The sequence below is a fragment of the Daktulosphaira vitifoliae genome, unplaced genomic scaffold (genome assembly GCF_025091365.1).
Source record: "Daktulosphaira vitifoliae isolate Bord-2020 unplaced genomic scaffold, ASM2509136v1 Scaffold_5, whole genome shotgun sequence".
In the NCBI taxonomy this organism is placed as follows: Eukaryota; Metazoa; Arthropoda; class Insecta; order Hemiptera; family Phylloxeridae; genus Daktulosphaira; species Daktulosphaira vitifoliae.
This window is the reverse complement of record NW_026099576.1, coordinates 23,784,115-23,811,379: the sequence shown is the minus strand read 5'-3', so window position 1 is coordinate 23,811,379 and position 27,265 is coordinate 23,784,115. Positions and strand designations below refer to the sequence as shown.

At 26.1% G+C, this 27,265-nt stretch overlaps 2 protein-coding genes across 3 annotated transcripts in view; both read right to left on the bottom strand.

The window, feature by feature from the left end:
- Nucleotides 1-351: 351 nt before the first annotated feature.
- LOC126906976 (uncharacterized) lies at nt 352-9,038 on the bottom strand. The gene is made up of 9 exons (XM_050687958.1): nt 8,884-9,038; nt 8,581-8,625; nt 8,424-8,480; nt 8,314-8,340; nt 5,263-5,310; nt 4,953-5,000; nt 3,488-3,551; nt 3,356-3,432; nt 352-1,381 (listed from the first exon to the last, which is right to left on the bottom strand). Exons 1-9 carry the CDS (start codon nt 8,971-8,973, stop codon nt 665-667), a joined length of 1,173 nt encoding a protein of 390 aa, XP_050543915.1. The 5' UTR covers nt 8,974-9,038; the 3' UTR covers nt 352-664.
- A 14,532-nt stretch (nt 9,039-23,570) lies between these two features.
- LOC126906964 (uncharacterized) overlaps nt 23,571-27,265 on the bottom strand; it is a 10,664-nt gene continuing 6,969 nt past the window's right edge. For both annotated transcript variants that reach the window (XM_050687932.1, XM_050687933.1), the window contains 3 exons: nt 27,047-27,113; nt 26,907-26,983; nt 23,571-24,642 (listed from right to left, as the gene is read on the bottom strand). In XM_050687932.1, coding sequence (XP_050543889.1) covers nt 23,698-24,642; nt 26,907-26,983; nt 27,047-27,113 — 1,089 coding nt within the window. In that variant the 3' untranslated portion in view covers nt 23,571-23,697. The remainder of the gene's footprint in view (nt 24,643-26,906; nt 26,984-27,046; nt 27,114-27,265) is intronic.

Genomic DNA, 27,265 nt, shown 5'->3' with positions numbered 1-27,265 from the left:
TTAAACCCTTATAAAAAATAAGGGACAAGTATTAAACTTAAACATACTGAGAACATACTTCATGGTTAATATGTAACAAATGAAAACAAATTATTTATTATTTTATTTTACGATTAAATTGTTTATTTTTCAAGTTACCATAAAAAATAAAATAACCTTTTAATTTATCAAAACAGCCAAGTAAAAATCTTATCATACCAAGAAGATAATTTATTAAAAGTTTAAGATTTTCAATTAATTTTTTTATGGTAAAACTGTAAAAATTATAATTACTAGGCAAGTTATTATCAGAACTTTTTTTTAATGAAATATTTTTGTACTTATTTAAAAAAATTAATTACACAATTTTTATTAGAAGAATTTATTACGAGAATTAATTATGAAAAAATATCCACAATACATACACTACACAACTATCAAAGGTTTAAATTAGTTCATATCTAAATGATTATTATTTTATTTATAGAAAATTGGTATTATGAATTATAGATTAAACGTATAATTAATTATTAAAAGTTACTAGTCTATAATAATAATAGTTAGTAACTCTCTTTAATAGGAGAGAGATATTGATTTATTTTTTTGAGTGAATGTAATATAAAAATACATTGAAAAATAGTCATAAATATAATAATTTTTCCTGCATAATTTAAGGTCAACGAGTTTACTGGTTCTCTTCAGGGTTATACGTTATATCAAAAATGTTTATGCATTCTGTGGTTATTAACTTAATAATTTGGTCAAATTTAATCTTTATTTCGTCATATTCTCTTGGTATAGTCTCAAAATTGTATGAGATGATGTTGTTTTCGTGAGGTTTAGGAAATCCCTCAAATACTTGTGGTAATTTTTGTGTTTTTGTAAAATCACTCGTTTCTTCGGACGTTAAGAATAATTTTGAATATTTCAACATGAAATCATAGATTAATTTCTTAGGACTTAATACAAAACAATTATGTAATATTTTAAAGTCAGACTGTAAGCTATATTCTATGTTATTGGAATTTATCAAAAAAATTTGTGCTTTACTCAATATTTCAGAAACTTTTTTTATTAATTCCAAATTTACATTTTCAGTCTCAACATAGTTTACTATTATATGAGCATATACGAGTAGTAAAAACGCATACTTAAAAATTCGATCATTCATGATTCTTAGTGCTTTTTCAAGAGTAAATACAACATTTTTTTTATACTTAGTTGAATTATTGATGAAATCTTCAAGTGTGATATTGGGTTGAGTAGAAATATCCACGTTAACAATCTCCTCTTTGACATATGGCCATATAGACAGTTCTTCTATCTTATGTAGTTGCATTTTTAAACGATTATCATAAACGGTAGAATGAGCTAAAGTTCTATTATTAGGAAGATTACTCTCCTGCAAAAATTAAATATGTAATTTATATCAAATTGAAGTTTAAATATCTTACTTCGTTAAAAATATATTCTATGCGTCCACGTGTAATCATTAAATATTTAATGATAGATAACTTTTAGATTAGGTAAAAAATTTAAATAATCTGATTTTACGAGTTTTTTATAATGAGAATGTCATCGGTTCTATTTACCCTGTAAGCCGCCTACTCAAATCTGAGTCAAAGAAACTTCAGTGCTAAATATAGAAACTAGTATGGTTGTGTAGTATTAATTTAGTTAATGGAATTATCTGTACAAGACAGTCAGAACCCCTCACAGTAAACTACAATATAAAATTAAAACAAATAACGCTTCAATACGATTATGAATATAGGGAAATTAATTTTTTATTATAATTTTATTTGTTTATTAGATATAAATTTTAAAAATTTCATATTATTGAGTTATTATACACGTATGATCACGAATGATTACAAATAAAGGTGCTAATTGGTTTTTTATGACTTCGATATTCGCAGATATTAGTTAAAATAAAATATTTACTAATATTACTCAAATATTTTATTAAATTCAAAATATAAGTTCCCATTTGAAATAAATATAATTTAAAAACACAGATAAGTCGTAATGTCTACTAATCAAAAGTAGTAGTGAAGTATTAATTTAATTAATGGAATTATCTGTACAAGACAATCAGAACCCCTCACAGTGAACTACAATATAAAATTAATTCAAATAACTCTTCAAAACGATTTTGAATGAAGGACTTAAAAGAAACTAGAAAAAATTTAATAAAAATTTTTACAAATTTTGGCTTAGAGCTACCAATTATATAAAGAAGACAAGTCGTCTTTTACTTTTCTTTCTTTTTATCTTAAAAATGGCTTGATTATAATCACTATAAATATAACGATCAACATGATCACGAAATTACAGATTAATGAACCGTCTAGTTTTCAAAAAGTTAGTTTAATATGAAGTGAAAGCTAAAAATATCATAACCATCTAATTTTAAAATGATATTTTAAATAAAGTGAAAAATATAAATATCAAAATATATTTTGCATATGAACAATTATAAGTATTTAGGTTATAATGTAACTGTATTTCTGTATTATTATGTGAAAAAGTAAGAATTGTTTTGATTTTAATATTTTCAACCTCTTTATTTAAATGTAAAAAGGACAATCTCGCGACAATTTTTTATGAACACCTATATGAATTTGAAAAAGGTTTAAAAATAATATTTTTATAAACATTAAAATTAATAACCACATTATAGTTGAATTATATATTAATATAAACTAAAAAATATTTTTCATTCGTGCAGCACTCTTCACGGGTTATTTACCGATTTCTGTATTTGTGAGCATAAATATTATTTTAATTTTATACTAAACACAAAATAACTATTAAATATTTTTGAGTTATAATTTTATAATGTTTAAATTAATAATTAATTTAAAATAATTAATATCGATACATTTTTATCAATAAAAATATAGCGATCAACATGAAATTAAATTACAAGTTTTCAAAAAGTTAGTTTATATGATGTGAAAGCTTAAAATATCAATATACTGAATATTGTTTTAAAACAATTATATTTTTTTACGTCATTTCCTTTTACTTTCTAAACTTCATTATAATTTATTTAATTTTCAAAAGCATATTTTAAAATTATTTTGTATTAAAACAATTATAAGCGTTTAGGTTATAATGTAACTGTATTGTAGTCTTATTATTTTAAAAAGTAAAATTTGTTTTGATTTTAATATTTAAATTAATTTATTTTAAGTGTTAATATTCACAAGAATTTTATTTAAAAAAAAAAACTTTTTATAAAGAGCCTTATCTACATTTGTATATATTTCGTAATTAATCCTGCTTTTACTTATAAATTAATTTTATTGGCAATGTATTAAAATTTAAAATATAATATACGCGAATATTTTAGTTATACTAATAAACTCACATAAATTTTAACTACTTCGAATTGAATATGTTCGTCTATATTTGTAATGTATGCCATTAAGTTTTGTATACCGCACTCTGTAAATTAAGAAATGAGATAAAACAGGATATAGTTAACATGATCTATACTTACCGTCATATGTGAAGTTTCCTTGTTTTCTTTTGTGTTTTAAAATAATGTTTTGTTCTCCAAACGTCTTTAAAATACAAATAACAGTGATTAAAAAATAATATTTTATATTATCTGTCAAGGTCGAAAGTATTATTGAAGTAGTTTTGGAAGGGCTTCAATAATTTGAAAAAAATGTTAGGAAAACAATATAAATGTTCTATTTTAGTTTTTCTATAAGTTTCAATGAATAATCACAGCAGTCTTATGAAATAATTATTATTGAGATACCTTTTTATTTAGAAAAATTTAAATATTTCAGATGATTTAATTTGTAAGGAATTGTATTCCACAAGCAACATCAACTCCTATTTCCTTAATTATATCCTCATTACTATTGTTATTATATATTTTTTATACTATTTTTCTATTTCCATATAAATTGATAAGTATTGTAATTTTTAAGGAGAAACTATAAAAAACTATTATGAAGTTACATATTTTGTTTGCTCTATAGCAAACGTGTATCATTTTAAGTATAGATTTATCAAAAAAATAAACAGAAAAGAAAGTCAAATTTATTTTTTCGATTTTTCTGACCTTTGTTAGTTACTAATTCTGTTAACTATGAAATTGAAATTAAGTTTATCATAAGCCATTGGAAAACGGAACATATTTTTGTAAAATGCAATTCATTATTTTTAATATACTTAATGTATTGACATTTAAAGCAGCAATATCGTTCATAAATGATTTTTGGCACAAAATTAACATTTTTTTTTTTAATTCAGGGGCCGTTAATACATAAAAAAACAAGTCATCAGGGTAAATTTATTTTCAAAATAAATAAGCTTTATTTAACATATGTAAAAAAAATCCAGTATTTCCGGAACATTTTCAAAAATCAAATTAAAAAGTTAAATTTTAGTGCAAATGTTGGTACTTTGAATTACCCAATGTGGATAAGTCAACGATCAGATTTTCAAAAAAATTATATCAAATTAAAGGGAAAGACCTAAATTTTCAATAAAAATATAATTTATATGGTTCATTTATTTTTAAAAGAGTCATATTAAAGCTATGTAAAAGATGTTTGAAAAAAATGTAAAAATTTACTGATTTTAAAAATTTTAATTTTTTGGGAGTTTTCCATCAATTACTGTAAAGGAAGAAAATTTTTTTAATTTTTTAGGGTAATGTCTTCAATAAGATACGATTTGTGGTATTTTTACGTATTGTTGAGAAAAATCAATCTAGTGAAAGCTGAGAGACAATAGTGACACAAAAAATAAACACATCAGTAAAATTTAATCTTCTAAACCTCGCATCATAGCTAAAAAATTATAAATATTATACTTATTTTTGAATAATTAAGTTGACAAAAATAAAATAATAACCTTATATATATGTTTTTGTGATAACATAATTTATAGAATTAACACAAATTATATGCTTCAATTTCTGAACATTTATAATAAAAGATGCTTACGATTTTAAGATTTCTCTTGATTTTTGGATTTTCAACAACTCGTTCATTCTAAAAAAATTAACAAATATCGATATTTATTACTAAACATGAATACAATTAATTTTATTAGTATTCGATTTATTATTATTATTGTAGATATTTGTGAACTCAAGATATTTTCTATTATAAAGACTAAAAATACAAAAAATTATTAACTCCCTCTCCCAACAAGATAAAAATCAACTTATGCGAATTAAATTTTTTAATATTTTTGGGAAGAATATTGATTTATATTTTTTCTCACTAATCACATGTTTGATTAAATACTTACATAATTCAAAAATATTTCTGCAAAAATGTTTTTATCATTTAAAAAATCCTGAAATAAAATATAAAATATAATTATATCACAATTATTTTGTTTGGTAATAATTATAAATTTTATTCCGGTAATGTTCAAGTAAAAGCTTGAAATAAGCATTATTATGTACAGGTTATAACAAAAGCTCATAAGCCACAAAAATGAGTGTTAAAAATTTAAAAACAAGTATAAAAAAAGTTGATTTCTGTCGTAAGTTAATAATTGAAGATGATAAAAGAGTTTTGTTGTACTACAAAAATGTTAATTTGCATAAAACACCATTGATTTCCTGAAAAATTGCTAAAACAATATGGATTATATTTTCGGAATAGCCTAATATATACAGGGTGATCGAAATCTGGTAAGACACTCATTTTCTCAGTAAATATTGAGAATTTTAAATTTTATTATTGAGAAAAGATATCAAGTTCAAATAACTCTACAGTATTATGTAGTCAAACCATTATTTTTTTGGTCCCTTCAAGGATACAAACCCTTATTTATAATTTTCTTAAACGGCAACCCTTATTTTTAACTTTATAATACGATAGAAAAAAAAATTACAAACAATTTTGTTCTTATAATTTTTTTTATCCGATTATCCGTTCGTCCGTTACAGGATTGTTAAAGTTAAGTGATTTTAGACCAAATTTCTATTGTGATTTTACTGTATTAAATACAGAAGTCATTATTTTTATTTGCTGTTGCATAAACCAAATTTTATTGATCAAGTTATGACAGGTAAATTAGCTATACAAATTTACTACGCATTAAATGAGTGATAACAATAATAGATTAAAACCGGGTTTTCGGTGTATTATTAATAGCTAAGTCTATGGTTTTGTTAGACTAAAGGTCTAACAAAAATACCGGTTGTACTGACAACGATATTATGAAACGTAATAAATGACAATATTACTTTTGGAAGTCAAAATATTTAAACAATTATAAAACGTAAACGGTTGTTTGGGATAAAAAAAATAATAAGAACAAAATTGTTTGTAATTTTTTCTATCATATTATCAAATCAAAAATAGTGGTTCCCATTTAAAAAAATTATAAATAAACATTTTTATCCCTGAAGGGATAAAAAAAAAATTATTTAACTTCATATTATTGTAGAGTTGTATAAACTTAATCATTTTTCTTTTTACAAAAATTTTAAATTCTCAATAGTTTCTGAGAAAATAAGTGTCTTACCAGATTTCGATCACTCTGTATATATATATATATATTTTAGAGCTTTCTTGCTCTAAGTACTTGATTACACCTTTCTATCCGACAGATATTATTACCGTGAATAAAATCTCTATACATAGCACTTGTATGGTAAATAAACAATTTTACGTAGTTAAGAAACGGTCGGTATTCTATCATTATTATCTTTGCAAACACGGTGGGCAATTAACGCGTAGGCCAGGGGTGTAGTTTACCAAAGACACTAGAGATCAGCTGTTACGATGATGTACTCTACGGTGTTAGTGACAACTGGTCCACAAGGGCTTTGTTGAAGGCGCTCTCTACCCAACCTACCAAACAAGTTAGAAATCTTAATTATTTATGGAATAGTAAACAATAACAATTATAAATTATTCCTTTAAATATTTACTTATATAATTATTACAAACAATTCGCTCATTTTTCTAACAAAATATTTTTTTGGATATGACAATACACTTTTAATGAGTGCGTATGATTGCTCCATACAAAATGTACAGTATTACCCCAAAATACAATTATTTGGCTTCAATGAAAGCTCAGGAGTTATTGGTATAGTTATGGTGTGTCTTATTTTTATGTAGGTTCATGAAGATTGTCAGCTTTCACTGTACTCATTTTATTGATCATAATGTCAAAATAATTCAAATTTATTCTAGTCGAACCTAATCATCGCCAAGAATTCCAAAAAAAAAACTCAATTTTAGAAGAAAAAAAAATATCATAAAATTAAATTGACGTAAAAATAATATTTTCTAATAAAACCATTCTGCGTTTTAAAAATTAAATAAATGTAAGCCAAAAATCGCAAAAGTTCTGTATAAATACTTCATTTTCTTTCTTTTTTCAAAAATACACTGATTCTATTAAATTTTAACATTAATAAATTGAATATTTTTATTATGTTTTTCCTGAAAATTCAATTTAATCCTAAGTACACAAAAGTTTTGAAATAGAATACTCACGACATTATCACATATGCCAATTAGCAAGCAATCAGTCGATATGTTAAAATCAGAATATTTACGAATTATATAAAATTATATAAAACGAATTGNAGCTTAAAAGTTTTTGATTATGAGGTTTTTCAAAAACTTGAAATTTTATACCACTCAATTCCGTTTTTATTTTTTGGTAGTTAAAAATAAAATAATGATAATAATTTATTAAATTGTGTACATGTGTTGAACAGGTGTGATAATCATTGTCGTAATATTAAACAAAATACTAAAGGAAGTGTAGAATAGATACGAAGATGATGATGAGTCTGCTGCCTGTTTTTTCACGTATGTGTGACCCGACAGTAGTTACTGTACTTGACTGACACTTTGTAATGGCTGTAGGTATCAAAAAGCCGTTGTTATAACAGAACAAGTGTAACAATTAGATATGAGGCGCAAACGAAGTGCAAAGCACTAGTACTTCAAAAAGGGGACGGGGAGCCGAGTATGAGGTGTAGACGAATTGCATGTTACAAGTACACTGAAATGTTGAGGACAAAAGTTGGTGGGTGCAAAGGAACATGACTTTATAAGACATATAAGAACAAATATTAAAAACACAAAGACATGACTTTATACAGTGTGCAGTATGCAGTAGACAGCGACAACCGAGTACTGAAACTGGCGAATAAATTGATATAATCAATTGTAATGTTTGAATTTGATTAAAAACTCATAATAACTATAATTTTATCAAATTGTGTACACATGATGAATAGGGTGAGATGATGATTTTTGTTATATACACCCTGATCTTCTATTAATTAAACCGATTATAAAACTACTTAAAATAACTCCTTACGATCGTTATACGTCCACACTGTAGAACCTAAAATAAAAAAAAAATGTTTTTATCAATCATTGTAAAATGATATCACAACATAAGTAGCAAAATTCACAATAAAAACATACTGTTTTTACTGAAGATGTGAAACAACCAGGCTTAGGAATCATTTTAGCGTCATAATTCTGTAACATAACCAATAAATGTTAATAGTGTTTATTTTAATTTTAAAAGAGTTTAATTCATACATTTTAATAAATCAATCTAGTAATGTATGATACTTACAAATCTCGTTTTATTTGGCATATTTATAATATGAATTTCTGGTTCCTATATAAAAAAAAATAGATTAGATAATTTGCAATACACATTTAGCATTGTTAATTACAATAAGCATAAAAAATTATTAATTTCTAAAATAATAATTTATGGTGTTTATGAAAAAGAAAATTTTATGATGATTTTCTTAGTTTTAAGAAAGTGATAGGTGTGAGATTTCACACTACCAAATGTCACATAGAAATTAAATAAAACGCATCTTAACTATATTATTAAATTAAATATCACTTAATAAACTTTTCAAATTACTTGGCCAATTAAAATTATGTTTCCAAAAACATCACCAAAATAAAAATCAAATACAAGAATTAAAACAATAAAATAAGTTTTGTAAATCATTTCTTAAGAATATTAAAATTGAAGCTGTATAAATGATCAACTTATATCATAAAATTATTGTTTTCCACAAAAGTCTGGCATTTTTATACGTACTAAAGTAAATAAAATATTAAAAATAAGCGAAAATTAATTTAAACTGTACCGTAATAACATATTTTTCATATTATTATTCTTTTCTTTTTTTTTTTTTTTGATAAATGAACACAAAGTTTGTTTAAACGTTTGTTTAAAATATATTTCACAATTTACTTAAAAATAAATTGTTTTGAAGTCGAATGCAAGTAACTGACCAACGTGTACAATATGCTGTAAACGGTACTGTGATGTATCTCAGAAAATATATAGACCCAACGGCGATAAAACTGAGCGCACAGCGTGCGACGATCGCAAAGGTGATATTTAATTTTACAACAAAACGAATACAAATACTGCTGACTCGCAAACGCCATAGAGCTTATAGCTGAGGAAGCGTTAAGATGGCGGTGACTATGCAGACGTAGAGAGAAGACCGACAACAACTCGATGTAACACAACGATAACATGAATAATCACAACATAATTACTCGATAGCATATTCGACCGATGTGTATCCAACAAATTTTTTTAATGTGTGCTGTTATATAATACGTAATCCAATAATACGGTCGCACAAGTTATATATACACAGACAAAATATAGTTTTACAATAAAAACTAACAATAGTAATAATGCGAACAATTCTATATATATATATTTATAAACAGATAAAGTATACGAATTCGCATAAGAACACAAAATTAAAACAAACGGAGCAACGAGTTAAGGAACAAAACGCATCATCAGTAATACACGGTCGGCGGCGACCTTGTCATGGTGTCAAGGGCGGGGAGACACCGATGACAACCGATTGTCATATGGATCGGTGGACGGCTGATATCGTGAGAGACACGGATGGCGCCAGCCTAGAGCGTAGCTCGGTGCCGTGTCATATATTATTTCTTAAAATAGTAGCTTATAACAAGATATTATCATTTTTGCATGTATATCACATATTATAAATATTCCAAATCGCCAAAATAGAGTTTCTCATTTGAAATAAAAAAAGTCAGTTAATTATAAAATTTGATTCCAATAAACTAAGGTAAAAATTCTATATTGAAAAAAATAATGTAATTTTATAGTTATGAACCAGTTGTTGATGGATATCAAATATTACACTAATTTTAGATGTTTTTTCATTCGTTCTAAAATTATACAAGTAAAATTGAATACATTTATAGATTATAAAATTTGTCGTAATTCTATGTTATAAATCACTCTTTATGAATATTATTTAAGTTTATAAAATAATTTTTTAAGACTTAAATGTGTTTCGATTGGATGTTGAATATTTATATTAATTAATATTGAGTATGACATAATCTTATTTTTGTCATTCAATAAAATGAAAAAATAATTAATTTGTGATGGAAATTCCGCGTAACTATAGTAGTGGATAACACTTTTTTATTCCAATTATAATTAAATATTACGATATTGAATTGCAAAGTAGTAAATATTCAATAAACTTAATGATTATTTTGTTATTTTTAGTAAAAAATATATACAAGGAGCCCATTACGAAAAATTCATCTCCGTGCATCGCCTTTTTCTGTGGCGTACGACAATCTTTCGAGTAACGAATCATGTGAAGATGAAGTGTTGCTACATCCTCAAACGATCGTCGGCCATTTCTTCTACTAAAACTTTTTTATTTATTATTTTGGGAGATATTATTGAGAAAGATAATAAACGGTTAAATGCCACCTAGCACGTAACGTTCTGTGTTTTACATTAATTGTTCTACATCATTTCACTTAAAACATGGAGTAAGAGTCTCTTTTGTTATTAATTTTATTTCTCTTCATTACTCATTAAATTGAGTTCGAATCTCATTATTAATAAATAATACTTAATTTTAAATAGTTTATCAGGCTTAAGAAAAAATAATTTTTTTATAACTAAGATATATTACTAAGTATATGCAATATTAAANCAATTTACTTAAAAATAAATTGTTTTGAAGTCGAATGCAAGTAACTGACCAACGTGTACAATATGCTGTAAACGGTACTGTGATGTATCTCAGAAAATATATAGACCCAACGGCGATAAAACTGAGCGCACAGCGTGCGACGATCGCAAAGGTGATATTTAATTTTACAACAAAACGAATACAAATACTGCTGACTCGCAAACGCCATAGAGCTTATAGCTGAGGAAGCGTTAAGATGGCGGTGACTATGCAGACGTAGAGAGAAGACCGACAACAACTCGATGCAACACAACGATAACATGAATAATCACAACATAATTACTCGATAGCATATTCGACCGATGTGTATCCAACAAATTTTTTTAATGTGTGCTGTTATATAATACGTAATCCAATAATACGGTCGCACAAGTTATATATACACAGACAAAATATAGTTTTACAATAAAAACTAACAATAGTAATAATGCGAACAATTCTATATATATATATTTATAAACAGATAAAGTATACGAATTCGCATAAGAACACAAAATTAAAACAAACGGAGCAACGAGTTAAGGAACAAAACGCATCATCAGTAATACACGGTCGGCGGCGACCTTGTCATGGTGTCAAGGGCGGGGAGACACCGATGACAACCGATTGTCATATGGATCGGTGGACGGCTGATATCGTGAGAGACACGGATGGCGCCAGCCTAGAGCGTAGCTCGGTGCCGTGTCATATATTATTTCTTAAAATAGTAGCTTATAACAAGATATTATCATTTTTGCATGTATATCACATATTATAAATATTCCAAATCGCCAAAATAGAGTTTCTCATTTGAAATAAAAAAAGTCAGTTAATTATAAAATTTGATTCCAATAAACTAAGGTAAAAATTCTATATTGAAAAAAATAATGTAATTTTATAGTTATGAACCAGTTGTTGATGGATATCAAATATTACACTAATTTTAGATGTTTTTTCATTCGTTCTAAAATTATACAAGTAAAATTGAATACATTTATAGATTATAAAATTTGTCGTAATTCTATGTTATAAATCACTCTTTATGAATATTATTTAAGTTTATAAAATAATTTTTTAAGACTTAAATGTGTTTCGATTGGATGTTAAATATTTATATTAATTAATATTGAGTATGACATAATCTTATTTTTGTCATTCAATAAAATGAAAAAATAATTAATTTGGGATGGAAATTCCGCGTAACTGTAGTAGTGGATAACACTTTTTTATTCCAATTATAATTAAATATTACGATATTGAATTGCTAAGTAGTAAATATTCAATAAACTTAATGATTATTTTGTTATTTTTAGTAAAAAATATATACAAGGAGCCCATTACGAAAAATTCATCTCCGTGCATCGCCTTTTTCTGTGGCGTACGACAATCTTTCGAGTAACGAATCATGTGAAGATGAAGTGTTGCTACATCCTCAAACGATCGTCGGCCATTTCTTCTACTAAAACTTTTTTATTTATTATTTTGGGAGATATTATTGAGAAAGATAATAAACGGTTAAATGCCACCTAGCACGTAACGTTCTGTGTTTTACATTAATTGTTCTACATCATTTCACTTAAAACATGGAGTAAGAGTCTCTTTTGTTATTAATTTTATTTCTCTTCATTACTCATTAAATTGAGTTCGAATCTCATTATTAATAAATAATACTTAATTTTAAATAGTTTATCAGGCTTAAGAAAAAATAATTTTTTTATAACTAAGATATATTACTAAGTATATGCAATATTAAAAAAAAATGCATTTTTTTTTTACCTTAGGTTATTCTATTATACAAATTTTTAAATAACGCCTACGAACATAATTATTAAAGTTATATTTGTGATTAAAAATACATAGTTTTTAAATTATTTTACATATAAAAACTATCGTATATTTTTATTCAACTAAATTGTATTTTTTTTAATGAAATCGTTCTCATAAATACTTATATTAGTTTTTAAACTCTTTGTAGTTTATACATTTTTTTTTAATTTCTAATTGAAATTTATAGAACTAATGAGCAACCCTAAATTTTTTTCATTTAATATTATGACTTTTTTTTCTCTTGGTAATCTATGTTACGCCGCCCGAATATTTCTTTAATTAAAAGGAATTCTGTATATAAAAGAGTAAATGAGACAGCTCGTTTTTTTTTTTATTATTATTATTGAAAACTATCATACTTTCTAAAAAAAATCATTAGTTGAGGGTTTTTATGATTTCAAATAATCATTTTTTTTTAATTATTACTAAAAGTATAGACGGTTTTTTTCTTCTCATTACCATTAAAATTCTATTAATTTGATAAGTTCAATCTACAAATTAGAAATTAGATTCGATTCGAATCTGAAAAGGTATTAATTCTATTATGATATGCATTTTTATATCTATCGCCACTTTTACTCAGCTGTCATAGGACCGTTTTTTTCAACGATACTTCAAATTAATTTCCATATTTTTTTAGCAGACTAAGAGAGTACATAATTGGCTGAGAACTAAAATAACCCGGGACCTAGAATATTGAGGATCCAATATAGTGAACTATTGTATGGATTGATATCTGACACTAATATCGTCACTAAAACGCTTTGATGCAATATTTTATACATTATTTTACAAAGAAAGACTCAAAAAAAAATATTTAATTTGAACGCAAATCTGACAAATTTTTTTAATTAAACGGAAAATTAATTTTAATATAGAAAATTGTTAGAACGCTCATTTTTAACTGAAAGTGTATTTAAATATCTTTAATTCGAAGTTTCAAAAATACAGACATTCATTAAAAATTAAAATAAAAAATGTGGTACGCATAGATGATCTTGTTCAAATCAATTCTATTTTTAAGTTTTCCGTTGGATTTATATGAATACCACACTACAAAAAATATTACTGTCTTTAATATATTATATTAAAATTTTATAAAGATCAATTATTTTTTTNATAACTAATAATTTATTATTTATATTATATTTAACTTTATAATGCTATAACTTATTGAAAAGTTTATGGATCCACACAATTTTTTTATGAGAAATAATATTTTTTAATAAACCTTTTTTCATTCGACATACTTTATCTTAATCGAGATATTAATAAGGAACCAGCAGATCAAGTAGCTTTTGGAATAAAACACCAATTTTTTTAAAATTAAACACTATCTAAAGATTTGCATCGAAGCGTTTATTTTTGATAGTGATTTTAATCACTGTCAGATATCATTATACTTGATCCAACTATGCCACGTCACCACTGTGCCGCGACCCCCCTGTGCTGGGTTTTTTTTCAACGATACTTCAAATTAATTTCCATATTTTTTTAGCAGACTAAGAGAGTACATAATTGGCTGAGAACTAAAATAACCCGGGACCTAGAATATTGAGGATCCAATATAGTGAACTATTGTATGGATTGATATCTGACACTAATATCGTCACTAAAACGCTTTGATGCAATATTTTATACATTATTTTACAAAAAAAGACTCAAAAAAAAAATATTTAATTTGAACGCAAATCTGACAAATTTTTTTAATTAAACGGAAAATTAATTTTAATATAGAAAATTGTTAGAACGCTCATTTTTAACTGAAAGTGTATTTAAATATCTTTAATTCGAAGTTTCAAAAATACAGACATTCATTAAAAATTAAAATAAAAAATGTGGTACGCATAGATGATCTTGTTCAAATCAATTCTATTTTTAAGTTTTCCGTTGGATTTATATGAATACCACACTACAAAAAATATTACTGTCTTTAATATATTATATTAAAATTTTATAAAGATCAATTATTTTTTTTTTTTTATTATTATTGTAATTTTAAAATACAGAAATGTTTTAAAATTTTTCTTATTTTCGACATTTGCCTAATTTTTAATTATTTTTATACATTTCTATAAATGAGGAAAGTTTTTTCAATTTTTGAAAGAAACATCTTCAAATAAATCAAATTCAAATTTTTGGACGTATTCAGTAGGAAGATCGTTCTACTGAATGCTAAGAATTTTTATGGGCGTAAAAAATAATCAATCATGATAAATACAATTTCATTTCAATATTGCACTGTGGCTAAAAAATAGTAGGAACTATTAACATATTTGTATCGTAATTTAAAAATATATTTTTGTAACTTGAGAAAATTTAAGTTATACATTGAAATAAGATTTATAGCCCAAAAAAGTTTATAAATTGATCTAATATTAAGCATAATACAACTAAACATAAGTAAAGTATTTTTCAAACGGTATATATTTGTTGTTATATTTTAAGATATTTTTCGAGCTCCGATGGTTAATTGATTTATTGAAATAAAAACATTCCTTTTTTCAGAAAAATATCTATGTATTAAATTTTATATTTTTTTTGGAAGTTTATCAATATATTTTAATTTTCGAATGTATAGCAATGATTATTTAGAAATAATCAAATTTAATATAACTAGCATATCATAAATCAATATAAAACAAACATAAGTATTATCCAGTTACATATGAATTTTTTTTAAATACCAAATTTTTATAAAAACTAGTTTTCATATAATATATATATATATATAATTTGTTTTTATAGGTTTTTAAAATAAACTCTAAAAAATGATAATATCTCCTTATAATTCAACAACGTCAAAATATATGTTTTTTTTTAAATTAGATGCCATTGTTAATTCAAAAGATTCACTATTAAGGTAGAGAAAAGTGGGACAAGAAATATTAATATTTCTAAATATTAGGTCCATATGTCGTCTCATATTTATTTAGAAAAACCTTAATAAATCATGTTAATTTAAAATTGAAGTGAAACTTTACTAATTACTCATATCAAGTAAAAGTCTATGCAGATATAAAAAACTTGATTTTTATTACTTTATATTTTTAATAATAACTGATAATCTATACATTCATTGCTCAGAAACCATTAACTATAAATAATTTTTTACATTTTGGTAATTAAATAGAAATTTGATTTTAAACGATGTATTCAAATACAGCATAATAAAAAAAAATAGGAATTTGTAAAATTTTAGTATATATTTTTCGTTTAACTCATCAAATATAATAATTTCTATATTAAGTCAATTAAACATGACTTTTTATTAAATACAATATTTCCAGATAGCAATATTAAAAAACATCATTAGGGTTAGTTTTAATTATATTATAAAAATTAGATTATTCTTAAAAATTGAATTATATATGTATTGATAAATTAAGAAGTTACTTCCTGTCCCCTTAAGAAATTTTGAACATATTAAACATTTTTAATTGGTTTAGCGAGTAATTAAGAAAAAAATAGATTGTAAATGTAATTAAAAAAAAATCGCTCTGATAACTCCATATGTTATGTTCCTTGTTAATTATAAAGTTTATTTTTTTTATTAATTAAACTGGTTCAACTATTTTTAAGTAATTAATATTTTTTATAAAAATTTTTAATTTTAATTCACATTAACATTCTCATCCATACACTACATAAGATAAATTAATTAGAGAAATAATTTTTTTTATTTTAAACCCTTTGTGTTTTTGAAGCTATCTGGGAAGTTTCATAACACTAACTGAAATATTATTGATATGAGAGCAAAAAGTGTTACAGATAGCTCATGCTTGTCTTACTAGGAAAAGTTAAAAATGGACTTTCACAGCAACCCATTTCATGTTTATATTTATTGATTATAAAGATAAATATTCACGATAACAATTTAGGAAAAAATATTTTTCTTGTTTTTAAGCTGATTTTACATGTTATGAGTTTGAAAATATCTTATTGAAATTTTCACAGCTTTGCAAACATGCAAAACTGTAGGTGGACATAAATAATCTTGAAATGAGTCACGCAGTTATTATATACTTAGGTAGAATATTATTTCGAATTCGATTTAAAAATATTTTTTTGAATTATATCAAATCTAAAAATTATTTTACATTTTATTTATTAAATAAAATACATAACTAAGACGCAGTTAATCAAAGTTGATGCCAAACAATTTTTAATACTCATATTTCGTATTGTAAAATTTTTTTTTGCAAAGCATGCCTAATAATTAGACATAATTTATAACATAATTGTATGTTATTCATTACAAAATCACCGAATACTAATTATGTTATAAATTATTTTTATTGTATTTATTCTAAATTTAGAATTCATCAAAATCGAGTACCGAAAACTGTACAAATTGTAATGAAATTCACTGATATTTTTTTAGGTTTCAAAAGAAAATTCTAACATTTTTCTCTGTAACTGTTAAATTTTATACTATGCAAAATAGATAACTTAAGTCCTAATTATAGCTATAATTAGTTTACAACTGTCGTACGTCGGTAGTGCCCCAACGTAGACACAAAAGTTTAACACAAATTAATTAATGTTAATTTATGCATATATATATATCGACGACGAGTTCGTCGTTCGAGCTCTTCTTGAGTCTTCCCGTTGGTTAAACTGATCAGCCCCAATCTCTCTAATTAGTGGACTACTAAAAGGGTAGAGTTTAGACCCGTCAGCACAGTCTAGCTCAAAAGTAGCAGACTGAAGGGTGGCTCCTTGTCAGCCCCCAGCACAACTACCTTTTTACTATACCCACTAAAGGACGGTTAAGCCCAAACATTAGCCAGCTCGTACACTAATTATTAAGATTGACTAAAGGACCAGCAGTCCAACCTAGACTCTAGCCGCACACACACACAAATTCCAAGAACACGGTGGATATAAAATATTTGCGCTAAGCCCAGATTTTTAAATAGTTATTTTATTTACGAAATGTATTAAACACAAAGTCAAATATAATATAAAAATTTAACACAAAAATTAATTAAATCTTACAAAAATATAAAGTTTACACCAACGACCTAACCCGTAACTCGACGTTTCTTCGACAAAACGTCCAGTCTCCTCTCGCCCAGTATCGTCCCCTATACTTTTCATGTTTCCCTTTTATATTCTTTTTCCCACCATTATTAATTTGCTTACCCTGAATTTCCCTTTTATATGGAATTATTATATTGCTTAAGAGTTCAAAAATTGCTTACTACTATTGTAAAGCTTATATTATACTAAAATCGACGTAATTCAATACTTCCTCATCTAATTACTACACAACTTAGCAGGGAAATTTGTTATATTTTATTATTAATATTATTATTTCTTGTTTTCAATAAAACTATAATATAGTATTAAAAACGCATATGGATTACCGAAAAATCTTTAGGGTGGCTTGTAGGACAATGATATACTTAAGAAAATTTATTTGTCATCTTCAACCCAAAATAATAATGACCGATAAAAAATTAAAAATAAATTGTTTTTTCAATCTACATTACTCGTTAAAAAAAAATGTATACACGTTCCTGACAGTTTAATCAGACTAACTAAATATTACACATTTTATTTATTTTTAAAATAAATATAGGTTTAGTAACTTAAAACTTAAGAGCTAGAAATTTTTATAAACGAAATATTATATTATTTTACAAAAAAAACGGTAGCACAGTGGGGTCGTGGCATAGTGGAGACATTGCATAGTAGGGTCCAGTGTAGATTTAATCTGACAGTGATTAAAATCACTATCATAAGAAACGCTTCGATGCAAATCTGTAGATAGTGTTTAATTTTAAAAAATTGATGGATAATTGCAAAAGCAACATCAACTTCTATTAAAATAAAATACAAAACCCATAATTATCATACAAAAATAGTATATTTTTCAATATGGTAGCCATTTGCGTATAGAAGATAGATCGTCGGGACAAATTTTTTTTTTTCATTTTGTAGTACATAAAATAAGCTTTAATTTTATATATGTTTAAAGGACGCAGTATTTCCGGAACATTTTCAAAAATTAAGTTGAAAAAGTTATTTTTTGTAAAAAAGTTACTATTTTAAATCCTCCCAGTGAGCAGAATAAGTGTTAGATTTTCAAAAAAAATTATATCAAATGAAAGGGAAATATCTAAGGTTTCAATACAAAAAAATATTATTTTTATTTGTTCATTTTTGAAAAAGTTATGGCAGTTTTAAGTACAAAAAACATCCCGATAAAATGTAATTTTTATCGCAAACATTACATTTTTTTTTAAATTTTCGACAGCCATTTGCACATAGAAGATAAGATGTCGGGACAAATTTTTTTTTTTCATTTGATAGTATATAACATAACCTTTGATTTGATATATGTTTAAAGGACGCAGTATTTCCGGAACATTTTCAAAAGTTCAGTTGAAAAAGATCTATGTTTTTTACAATATTTTAAGTTTTGAACGCCCCCTATATAAGGGGAAATTGTCCAATTTTAATAAAAAGTATGTCAAATGAAAGATGTACTTATAATGTATTTAGAAAAAAAAAATTTGTGCTGATATATACATTTTTCAAAAAGTTATAGCATTTTTAAGTTGAAAATTTAAAATCGAAAATCGAAAATTTTAACACAAAAATAGTGTTTTTTTAACTACGGCAGCCGTTTAAATGTAGAAAAAAAAGTGTCGGGACAAATTTTTTTTTTTCATTTTGTAGTACATAAAATAAGCTTTAATTTGATATATGTTTAAAGGACGCAGTCTTTCCGGAACATTTTCAAAAATTAAGTTGAAAAAATTAATTTTTGTAAAAAAGTTGCCATTTTAAATCCCCCCCAATGAGCAGGTTAAGTGATAGATTTTCAAAAAAATGATATCAAATGAAAGGTAAATATCTAAGGTTTTAGTATAAAAAAAAATTATGTTGATTTGTTGATTTTTCAAAAAGTTATGGAAGTTTTAAGAAAAAAAAGTGAAAAAATTTCGAAAATTAGCGATTTTTAAATTTGTAATTTTTTTGGATATTTCCCCCATTTGCGGGGAACGAGGGAATTTTTTTCAATTTTTAAGGGTAATGTCTTCAACTAGATACGATTTGTGATCTTTTGACGTATTTTCGAAAGAAATCGGTCCAGTGAGAGCTGAGAAAAAGTGGCAACAGACATAAAAAAAAAAAAACACATCATAGTAAAATTAATACCTTCTCCGCTTCGCATCGAAACTAAAACAAACGAAAAATACTATATTAATACAATAATTGTATTAATATAGTATTTTTATCAATTATTTATAAATGTTGATAAGTTATTCTAAAAATATCATCAGCCAACAAAAATCAAAAGATTGATTTCCCAATGTATGTTTTTATTTTGTGTTTAATTGAGAGGCTTGTGATAAAACGATAACATTTATAAGGGAAAGTGGTCAGATTATTAAATAAAAGTATGTCGAATGAAAAGGAAATGTATAGAATCTTTATAAAAAAATTATATTGATCCAAACATTTTTTAAAAAGTTAAAAGTATAAAATATAAAATTAAGAATTTTAACATAGTAACAGCATGTACTTAAATACGGAAGCCGTTTTCTTATAAAGACCTGAAGTAAAATTTATTTTTTCCAGATAATGTTACATAAGTTTTGATTTAAGATATAAACAGAATGATATTTTAAGAATGACTGTTTTCTTTTTGCTCAGGTAAATTATCACCGACAATATCTTCTATAAGAGGAACGGTGTGACCGAGTCGGTAACGCGGAAGTGTTTGACGCGCACTGTTTCGGGTTCGAAACTCGGTTACGTGCAGCTTCATTTACCGAACTGATCTCTCATTCGGTAATTGGAGTCGCCACCCCTCTCTCCGCGCAACGGACTAACCACCCGCCCCGAGTATAAATGGTTAAGNCGCAACGGACTAACCACCCGCCCCGAGTATAAATGGTTAAGAAAACCTGCTCCTTCGGGGAAGGCCGCCATGGCCCTTATTGGGGTGATATAGTGATGAAAAAAAAAATCTCTTCTATTACATGTTCATAATACTCGTTAACTAACCACTCCGGGGCATACCGCCGTGATATGGTCTACTCTTTTTAAATATAAACACATGCGGATATCGGGTACATCGGCAAACCCGGGAAGTTCTATGTCAATTACTTTTCCGGAGCTTAGTACTTTACGTGGTATAATTATGTTGATTAATATAACGGCAATGGTTCTCGATATTGTCTCTATTGTTCACAAATATTTTCAGGTAAATTATCGTCCCATCCAGCCTTTATATGTCTCAAACTTTGCACCAACAACTTGGCTTTTACAATAACATGTCCTACTAAACCGAGGAAATCAAATATCGTTGCAATATGAGCCATAATCGCGCGTTTTGTCATCGACACATAACTATCTACCTGTCGTATAGTATACAATGACACTGTTGGATATGCAGTTACCAGAGGCCGTTTCGTTACATCTTTTTGTTATAACTGATAACGCTCTTCGCACTACCACCACGACAGATTAATCACGTTCAATGAGTACTTACGTGATCGTTGCACGTCGTCAAGGTATTGTCGGTGCTTTTTGTGAATTTTGCGTTCTCGCCATCATAACAAGTGCCTCCGTTTGTATGCGCGACACATATTTTATTGTTTTGTTTTGCACATCATGTTGTGCCTTGGCTCCCTCGAGCTTTCGCACCTGTGCACGCCTTTAGTGTTCGGCCCTGTCCATATCCGAAGTATTTACTTATTAAGCGACAACCCTTGTGGTCTTCGACATTTTAACGCTAAGTATACACACTGTCTACTTGTCACCGCCATCATTTATCGTTCATCTATTGTACGTTACACAATTAAGTATTTAGTAGTTTGTAATAATTATATTGTATTTTATCTATTTTTTTCATAGCTGCCTTGTCAGAAATTTTAGTATTAAGTGACCCCCCTCAATCCACAATTGTACGATATTTATTATTATTTTAATATAGATGCCTTGTTTTGTAATTTTTATCATTTCTTCTAGTGTAAGGACCATCCTTTATCTCATATATACTCTATATTTCTTTCTCCGGCATAATCATAGGTAACAAAACCGAACGTTAACTAACTCGCACAGTAATGCTGGGCGTTCCGTACAAACAGACACATGATCCGAACACCGCCAATGCAAACCTAATATTTTTGTTGCGCTATTATCTATCGCACAACACATCGCTCGTATTAGTTGAATATAAATCCACAATTAAAGATGGCTAATTGGACGACCATCTTATCAATTCCAGTCCAGCACTACGCCTAACGTCCATAATACCTGTTCGCAACTTGAGCGCCTCTTCTTTACCTTGCGCTCCTGATAAATAATCTTCCATATAAGATTAGCGTCGCTATAGACGCACACGCTTCTGGATATTTATCATATTCCATTCCGCTAATTTTTGTAGAAAAGCTACCGCGAAGTAGAACGCCGGAACGGTACCGAAGTACTAAAGTATTTAGACGGAAAACTTTAATAGGCTCAGTGGGCTCATGTCATCACCATATTGTATTAATAGGCCCTATACATAAAAACACTATTTTTTCTCTTCTCTTTCATCTCTCAACACGCACTACTAATGTCCACATATAAATCACAACTATATGTGCAATAACGCCATAGTATATATAATATATTCTGTTGTAACACTGGCTCCTTTTTCGACACGTCATTTGGGCTCACGTCCGTTTATGTTTTACACGAGGCATCGAATATTACACGTATTTGGTAGTTGTAATGTTTTGATAACGCACCACGTGCGAGCCTAGTAGAAACCTTTCGTTGTCCTTTTACCCTGCGTTCACATATATCAGACCTACTTTTATAGGTAAACATAACATAACCCGAGATCCATTCACTTTAATGTTATAATTATCAGTCACCCAACTTACCACTATGTCGACTAGACCGATAGACCGCCAACAGGCCGCTACCACCTACCACCATTTATAAAACTATACCCCACTTTACTTTTTGTTTATTACAGTCCTCACTAGTATAGTATTGGCTGGCATCCTGTCTAAACACTGTCCTAGTATTAGTGATCAGTACTTAACTGTCATTGCTAACAGCTATACAGAAAATCTTCATCATCTTAGATATTTGCCAATATTAGTCCAGTACTAGTAAAGCGAAAGTTAGTAAGTACTACTAAGCGAAAATACTCCATTTTGAGAACTAATCTATTGGTAATATATTTAAGTGATATGACAATAAATAATTCATAAACAAAATAATGTGTTGGGACCAGTACATTAATCGATTTTAACGTTGAATAGGTTTAAAATAGAGTTGTATTGGAGAAACAGTTACACGTGAATTAATATAGTAATAAAAGTCGATTAATTTTAAGTGTGTACAAGGACTGCATACATATTGATAATATCTCTAACATCAACTACAAGAGTCATATATATATATATATATATATATATTGTCATATATAAAACATAACGTCAATAAACTATATTGTCAATTAGATCTGTTACACTCTGTATATACGAGTTTTTATTTTAAAATAATAAATTGCACAATCTTTAATTAATATTCATTTTAATTTAAAAATATATGGTCAATAAACTATATAGCTATAATATGTTAAAATTATTTCATATCTAGATGATTAACATTTTTGTGTTACATTGATAGAAAAATGAATGATCTAAAGTTATTCAATTTTTTATAAATATATTCCATGTAATGATAACATATCATAGTAATGATAACGCGGTCGGTATAATGTAATATAATGTTTAATGTTCAAGTTAAGACAATGTATAATTTATAAAAGTTTATAAATTATAATTTATAATTTATAAATGATTTTAAATAAAGTATTCAATCATACATAAATAGTAATTGTATTATTTAAGACCACTTCCATACTCTGTTTTAATTAATTGCAAAATTATCTCCAGTTTTTCAATTATATTATCTAGTGCAGTTGGTATGTTCTCAAAATAGTATGAAGCTGCGTAATTTTCGTGATGCTTGGGAAATCCCACAAATAATTTTTCTAATGTACTTTTGGGTAATATGTGTGTATTATTCTTTGAATGTCTGGCATTTTCAAAATAGTTTTCGTCAAACTCTTTAGATCCTAAAATACTTATTGTGAAAAGTTTCACCAAATGAGCCAAATCTAACAATTTATTATTACTATATTTATCTAAACTAATTAGAGTTAATTTATGTTCTATATCTATAAAAGAAATACTTTTTCTGGTATATTTTTTTAAATCATTCTCAGCTTTTGCCAATATTGTTAAAAGTTTTATTACTGTTTCCCAATTTTCTTTTCGTACATCACTAACTTTTCGAGCATCATTTGTATATGGTCCAGAAATAAAACTAAATGTTTGATAAGCATATACGACTAATAAACACGCATACCTAGCAGTTCGAGAAATCATGATATCTATTGCCATATTTAGAGTTTGTTCAACAGTTTTTTTGTATGTTGTTGAATTATTAATGAAATGTTCAAGTGTTAAATAAGGACAATATCTACGTTCATCTGATACAAGATCCTCTTTAACGTATTTCCATAAAAACAAATTTTGAACCTTAGAAAGTTGTGTTTTGGTTTGTTCATCATAAACCGTATCATTCACTAAATTTCCATTTGTTGAATTATGAATACAATTTTCAAGCGTTTCATTAGGACATGAAGGATATACAACTATAACAACATTATATTTGGTGAATTCCCATAAAGATAAATTTTGGACATTAGAAAGTAGATCTTTAATTTCATTATTATAAACCGTATCATTCACTAAATCTCTATTAATAGGAACATTACTCTCCTGTAAAAAATTAATTTATAAATTATATAATATTGTACTAGAATTGTCTTTCTATATTAATAATATATAATAATTTCACGACATATCAGATTAAATGTGTTTAAAAACTTAAATAATTTGATTTATCTGGTTTGTATAAAACAAAATGTAATTAGATCTGTTTATTACATATGCCACTTACAGTTGGATCGGAGTAACTTGAGTGCTGAATAGATATATTAGTATGGTCAAGACATATCAATGCAGTTAAATAATAATCTGTCCGTAGCAGTAAAAGTATTATAAATGGTAAATCAAATTTTATTATATTGTAATATTTATAAACTTTAATTACAAATATATTATATAAAAATTTCAACTTTTCTTAGTTAGAAGTTTTGTGAAAATCAATTTTTAAGGACCAAAAAGAAAGTTAATCGAGACATTTTGAACTTAAATTTTGCACGGATTGATTATGATTAAATATGATAACATTGTTATGTTATAAAATGAAAATTAATAAAAAAAAAAATGTACGCATTAAATTAATATTTTTATATGTAAATAACCTTTTTTTACTAATTAGTAAATGTGTCAAAATTTAGAGGCTATAGAAAAAATAAAATTACGTAATTGAAATGCACCCGAAAATTTGGTTTTTCCTGCTTAATTAATAAAAAATGAATGCTATATTTCTATTATTTGTGTAGATATTAAATTTAAATAAAACGTACTTTAAAATAAACTATTTTTATTACAAACAATTGTGAATTGTTTTAATTTGGTGACTATCTTCTCATATAGTATCTTCTATACCTTATTAAAATTTTATTAGGATACGCGTTCTTAAAAAAAAGTAGCAATAGTTTTTAAATACAGAAATTCTTTTTTGAAAATGTCGTTTTTTAATTTATTAATTTTAACTGTATTATTACGGCAATTGTAAATCTCATTTGTCGGCATTTAAAAGGGGCAATTTAAATTTCAGTAACTATTTTTCTATTTAAGTGAACTAAAAATTCAAAAGAAGTTTAACTTTATATTCAATATTAGATATATTCAAAGAAACTTTTGTGAAAATCAGTGACCTTTTTACCGTGTCTACCCTAATAGAGTAGTTTATCGTAAGAAAAAAATCGCTTAGTTATACATTTTTTAAAAAGTAATGACAATATAAAATTGAAATTGTAAAAAGAAATGTGTACAAAGAAAGTTTCAAATAAAACTTTTTCTGGGGAGGGATTGTGGTCTCAAATCCATTTTTCATGACATTAAAAACCGTGCAAAATTTAAGAAATATATATTAGTTTTACATTTATATTTAATTTTCATGTCCTTTTTCACCACAAAGACTAACTCTGAGACATTTATTTTTCGATAAAAAGGTATCAGAATTTAAAAAGTCAGAAAAGAGATTAGATTATCAAAATAAGTATGTTGGATAAAAAGGATAAGTCTTTACAAAAAAAAAATTTATTAATTCAAACATTTTTCAAAAAGTTAAATGTATAAAATTAATAATTAACACACACGTTTCATATTTTTGAATACGTTAGCCATATTTACTACGAAAACAAGTGCTGAAGTCAAATTTTTTATTTCAAAATAAAGTATATTATATTAGCCTTAATTTAAGATACATATAAAGTTTATTATTATTTATTAGTATATCCCGAACATTTTCAAAAGTTAAGTTAAATAAGATATTTTTTTGTGCAAAATTTGCCATTTTGAATCCACACTTGTGGATATAATTTTATAACGTACAAATAAAGTTATTTTAAGTGATAATATTCAAAAGCATTTTATTGAAAAAAAAACCTTTTATATTGAGCAATAAGTTCATTCTTATGCATTCCGTGATCAGTCCCGCATTTACTTTAAAATTAATTTTATTCGCAAAAGATTTAATTACAAAATCAAGTACACTCCGTGGTTAAAGTGAGGGTAGTCGGGGGGATGAAGTTCCCGTCTTAATTGGAGTACAATTTAGCGTCCCCTTTAAGTCGAATCCCGAAATGCCGTGGAGACGCTTCAATTTTGAGCACTGAAGAGTAGAAACCGTATTAGGTAGTTATTAATCTATTTCTTTATCGGGATAATTTTTTTAAAATAAGTAAGTATATTTGTTTATTATGATCAATATCATTTTTAGCCTTTAGGGGACAATTCGGTGTGGCTCGGAAACGCTCCTCACTTTTTAGGAACTATAGTTCGCCCTCATAATTTTTCCAACTTTAACTACTTAGTTCACATAAATATTTTAATCATAATGATAAACTTACATAGATTTTAACAACTTTGAAATAAATGTTTTTGTTTAAATCATTAAGAAATGTCTGCAATACATTATAACCATTTGCTGTAAATAAATGATTTCATAATTTGATAATTGTTTCAAAAATATTACAATCATGATATTTACCATTGTATGAGAACTTTTTTTTTTCTTTTTTTTGGTAACTTAAAATAATGTTTTCTTTTCCAAAAGTCTTAAAAATACAAAAGACATTGATTAAATATTATATTTTATAAATTTGGAAAGGTCAAAGAAAAATTGAATTTTTTTTTTTTTGAAAATACAACGGTCAATCAACTGAAATTTTAGAAAACAAAAAAACAATTTTAATTTTTAAATATTTGT

Coding starts and splice junctions, on each gene's coding strand:
- LOC126906976 (XM_050687958.1), bottom strand. CDS start 8,973: ATGATTTACAAAACTTATTTTATTGTTTTAATTCTTGTATTTGATTTT. Junction 5,311..8,313: donor AGTGTGGACGTATAACGATC/GTAAGGAGTTAT, acceptor ATTTTATTTCAG/GATTTTTTAAATGATAAAAA. Junction 3,433..3,487: donor AGGAAACTTCACATATGACG/GTAAGTATAGAT, acceptor CTTAATTTACAG/AGTGCGGTATACAAAACTTA.